The 5,000-nt window shown below is 45.4% G+C and overlaps 1 protein-coding gene across 6 annotated transcripts in view; it reads right to left on the minus strand.

The window, feature by feature from the left end:
* Positions 1 to 5,000, minus strand: part of egfl7 (EGF-like-domain, multiple 7) — an 18,069-nt gene that overhangs the window by 7,274 nt on the left and 5,795 nt on the right. For all 6 annotated transcript variants that reach the window (XM_076284825.1, XM_076284826.1, XM_076284821.1 and 3 more), the window contains 5 exons: positions 3,698 to 3,881; positions 2,639 to 2,761; positions 1,335 to 1,444; positions 1,078 to 1,173; positions 652 to 879 (listed from right to left, as the gene is read on the minus strand). In XM_076284825.1, the coding sequence (XP_076140940.1) occupies positions 652 to 879; positions 1,078 to 1,173; positions 1,335 to 1,444; positions 2,639 to 2,761; positions 3,698 to 3,780 (640 nt within the window). In that variant the 5' untranslated portion in view covers positions 3,781 to 3,881. The remainder of the gene's footprint in view (positions 1 to 651; positions 880 to 1,077; positions 1,174 to 1,334; positions 1,445 to 2,638; positions 2,762 to 3,697; positions 3,882 to 5,000) is intronic.

Raw genomic sequence — 5,000 nt, forward strand, 5'->3', positions numbered from 1 at the left:
TAGTTTCACACTGATTATACACTCTGTGTGTACATGTGTATTTCTGTGTGTGTGTGTGTGTGTTTTAGTGTGTCTGTGTGTGTGTGTGTGTGTGTGTGTTTTAGTGTGTGTGTGTGTGTGCATAATTGTGTGTGAGAGGGGAGGTCAGAGATCACAGGGTCAGCAGAGAATCTGTTTCTGTGTATTTTTCTGTTGATGTTTCCTGTATTTTCCATGACCTCACACTGTATGTATGTGTGTGTGTTTGTTTAATTGTGTGTGTGTATGTGTGTGTGTGTGTGTGTGTGTGTGTGTGTGTGTATGTGTGTGTGTGTGAGTGTGTGTGTGTGTGTGTGTGTGTGTGTGTGTGTGTGTGTGTGTGAGTGTGTGTGTGTGTGTGAGTGTGTGTGTGTGTGTGTGTGTGTGTGTGTGAGTGTGTGAGTGTGTGTGTGAGTGTGTGTGTGAGTGTGTGTGTGTGTGTGTGTGTGTGTGTGTGTGTGTGTGCATGCGTGCTCAAGTGTGCATGGTGGTGCTCAATGATTTTATCCCCCAAACCTGCAGCAGTGTGCCTGTTACTATCTGCTGAGTTAGCCTCTCTGTCTGCTCATGACCCTGAGACTGACCTGTCCAGCCCCCCCCCCCCCCCCCCATCTTCACCAGGGCTGTGTTTACCTGTGTGGGTGGAGAAGTGACCATGCCCGGGTGTGTCCCCTCGGGGCTGGCTGCGTGGGGGGGTGGCCGGACGTGGTGGTGGGGGCAATGTGGGCGGCGGGGGGAGTCGTTTGCAGGTGCGTCCGTCTGCGTCCAGTGCGAAACCCTCTGCACAGGCACACCTGTAGCTGCCCGCTGTGTTCACACACTGCTGGGAACACATACGGCCCTCAGCACACTCATCTATATCTGGAACAGAGAAAGAGAGAGAGAGAGACAGACTTTGCATTAATGTCTAAGAATAAATATGTGTGTGTATGTGTGTGTGTTGGTGTGTGTGTGTGTGTGTTTGTGTGTGTGTGTGTGTGTGTGTGTGTGTGTGTGTGTGTGTGTGTGTGTGTGTGTGTGTGTGTGTGTGTGTGTGTGTGTGTGTGTGTGTGTGTTTACCTGCTTGGCAGTGTCTCCCTTTCCACCCCACAGGGCAGGAGCATTGGTTAGGTCTGTGACAGGTTCCTCCGTTCAAACATGACTGCACACACACCGCTAAAGCCATGACACACAGAGAGATGCATGAACAACCACGCAGCTACAAAAAGAGCATACACACACACACATACCTGCAATATGATATGTCTATATAATACATAATGTATGACTTTTCACATACTGGCATATATGACTTTTACAACGCTTTATTGTTTTACCTTGATTACAATTGTGTGAATGAAATCTTTGCCACCCTGGACAGCATTCTGGGTAATAGAGGGATGGGTCTGCCCTGGTCACCTGCCTGTATGACAACCTATACATAGTTCTGCACACACAAACACACACACACACACACACACACACACACACACACACAGAGAGAGAGAGAGAGAGAGAGAGAGAGAGAGAGAGAGAGAGAGAGAGAGAGAGAGAGGAAATAAATAAGAATATGCGGGCTGATTGCTGATTGTTCAGGGCAGGAGAGGGAGCTGGGAATGTGAGATAGAGAGCCCAGTCCAGTCTGTGGTTGAGCATGTTGTGACGTCACGGCCACTACCATGACTGGAGCCTCCACCACCAATTACACAGTACCCATAACACCCCTCTCCTATTCCCTCTGCGCACGAACACACACACACACACACACACACACAAAATCCCCTTCTTCAGTCTCCCCCAGTAACCAGACTTTCCTGGCACGAGCTTCAATGAGAGAGAGAGTGAGAGAGAAAGATAGAAAGAGAGAGAGAGAGAGAAAGAACTAGAGGAATCCCAAGAGAGGAAGTAGGAAGGAGGGAACATTCCACAAAGCCATGGCGACTCTGCCCAGGAGATGGTCAGCTAATCAATACCATCAGAAGTGCTGCATCATGGGAAACCTCATATAAAAGAGGACCAGGCGGCAACCAATGGCAGAGAGACGCAGCGGTCCAGACAGAGAAGAGACAGAGAGAGTGGGTGTATGCTAAGCAAGGGGGAAAAGAATAGAGCGAAACAAAGACAAACACAGTGTATTTTCAGCATATGTGGAGATGTATCTGTTTATACATACTCTATGTGTGTGTGTGTGTGTGTTTGTGTGTGTGACAGTGGGAGAGAGAGAGGAGAGAGAGGAAGCAAAAAAGAAAAGGGAGCATGTGTGTGTAAGGAGAGAAGGCTCGACTGTCCAAGATAAACAGGCCGGTGGTCTCTGTGGGTAGAGACCACTTATGGCAATACTCAGGTTCCATAATAACTGTGTGTGTGTGTGTGTGTGTGTGTGTGTGTGTGTGTGTGTGTGTGTGTGTGTGTGTGTGTGTGTGTGTGTGTGTGTGTGTGTGTGTGTGTGTGTGTGTGCATAACTGTGTGGAACACTTATAATCTATAATGAAAATGGCTGTCCCAATTTCATTTGTAAGACTGAGAGAATCATGTAAAGTATGTGACACTGAAGTCATCTGTGTGTGTGTGTGTGTGTGTGTGTGTGTGTGTGTGTATGTGTGTGTGTGTGTGTATGTGTGTGTGTGTGTGAAAAACGTACTTGTATGAACTGCAGAGACGCTGTCCTTGGCACATGGTGAGGTAAGGCTTGTAAACCGGCTGCACATACGACTCTGTACTGAATGATACACTCCTGCTTACATCGCCTCCACAAACCCTCCTCCTGAAACACACACACACACACACACACACACACACACACACACACACACACACACAGTGAGTATATTTACTGATACAATGATACCCTGCATTCACAATCTGAAGAAGACTACCAACTACAGTGCTCTCTCTCCCTCTCCCTCTGTCTCTGTGTGTGTGTGTGTGTGTGTGTGTGTGTGTGTGTGTGTGTGTGTGTGTGTGTGTGTGTGTGTGATTATCATGTGTTTGTGGTCCTGGTTGATCTCAGGAAACACAAACTAGTGTTAAATTGAGCATTTGTTAAAACGCCCTGTTAGCTTAGCGACTCAAAATTACACCACTTAATGCCTATTACCCCTCAAGCATTCACCTTGCATGTGTGTGTTTGTGTGTGTGTGTGTGTGTGTGTGTGTGTGTGTGTGGGCGTGCACATGATAGCTGGACAGAGAAAGAGATGGAGCGAGAAAGACATGTGAAGTATAATTAGTGCTGATTGGCTGATACACAACAGTTTGGAAATCAGCAATAAGTACGAGTTGACCTTTGCCCTAAGTCAGTGTGAGAATCGGTGTGAGGACCTGACAGCAATGGCTGTGCATGTGTCTGCTTTCTCAGCGTGTCTATGTGCAGATGAATATGAGGCTATTACACAGCCAGTTAGACACGACAGAGGTCATGACCTTTGTGTCATGACAGATGCCCTTATTGAACTCAAACAGCATTACTATGAATGCATGCATGTGTGGAAAACACATGTGAATATATGACATGTTTTACAGATGCATGTAAGTCACTGTAAACATAGTTTTGACTCCATATGTATAGGTATGTTGGAAGACATTGAAGAATCTGCTGTGAATATGAATGCAGTACACATTAAAATCTAATGCATTATGTAAGAATTTATGGACAATAAAGCACAGAAAATAAAAAAAAGACATTACATAATAATGCGTACCCATGGTGATGATTGTAATAAGCAATGGTGCACGTCACATGAATGATTAGGAGAGAGGAGGAGAGAAGCAATGCAGCATTCATGTCTGCCGGTTCTTGTTGCTTCCTTTCCTGCGTCGGTCAGCTTTGGGAATGGGGCAACAGTCTCACATGCAGTCTGTATAGATTACACCTACTCCAGCTACCTGTAACAAAGAGTAATGGCAAAGGGGCTGAGTTTTAAGTAAATGCCGTCAACTGCAATAAAACTCAAACTCAAATACACACATGTGTGCAAAAGATCTAGCTGGGAGGTTTCACAAAGCACCTACATTTCACACATACACAAACATGCACGGAAGTCATCACGTGTCAACTCAATCAAGCACAGATACTGTACACATGGATGGCTATTACTTCAAGAGTGAGTGACTTCATCTACTTCTGTACAGTATGTTATGGGAATGAGAGCAGGAGAAAAACGGGACAGAAAACAAAGTGGCAGAGTGAAAACAAAGACAGAGAACTCTTTTGCAAGATGCACATTTTTCTCCACTTCGCTCACTTGAACAAGCCCACAAATCAATTGTACTGTTTCTGCCACTCTGGAGCAAAGAGGGTTACGGCCACATAAAATGTCATGAATCTAGAGAAGTCAAAAAATGGGGTCCACTATACTCTGTCAAATGTAACATCACATCATGTGAAGTGAAGACCGTGAAACAAAAAAGTCCAGCAGATGCAGTTGTGAGACTGACTGAGCCCTGAGACTTCAAAGCAAAGGGGGGTGCAGCATGTGGGTGCCCATGTACATCTGTTTTTAGCTTTGCATGTTTTGTCTTTATTGCGCTGTGGGCAGCAGTTGCAGGGTGTTCGTGTGTAGAAGTGTAAATGCACACACAAATTAGCATGGATGTGTGTATATGAGCATGTATCTTTGTGTGTGTGTGTGTGTGTGTGTGTGTGTGTTTGTGTGTGAATAATTGAGAGAGAGATAGAGAGAGAGAGAGAGAGAGAGAGAGAGAGAAAGAGAGAGAGTGTGTATGTGTGTGTGTGTGTGTTTGCATTATTAAAATATGGCAGTGATTATCTCAGTGGGCTAGACAGGTATTGTGTTTCTCTCCCATGGTAACCAGGGACTCAGTGTTGGTCTGCTTTTGCATTTTCATCATAACTTTCATCATAACTTGTGTTCTGCTCTTTTTTCTATTTCTGGGTCTTCGATGGATTGGTTAGCTCACAGACTAGACCTCATCTTGAACAGCTTAATGCAATCAAGGCGTTTGTTTACCTTCAAAGATCTGGCACTTTACAACCTTTAGGTT

Source organism: Alosa pseudoharengus, unplaced genomic scaffold (assembly GCF_046254945.1).
Source record: "Alosa pseudoharengus isolate Yale_2024_CS ecotype anadromous, Long Island Sound unplaced genomic scaffold, YU_APseudo_1.1 YU_APseudo_1.1_scf_14, whole genome shotgun sequence".
Lineage (NCBI taxonomy): Eukaryota > Metazoa > Chordata > Actinopteri > Clupeiformes > Clupeidae > Alosa > Alosa pseudoharengus.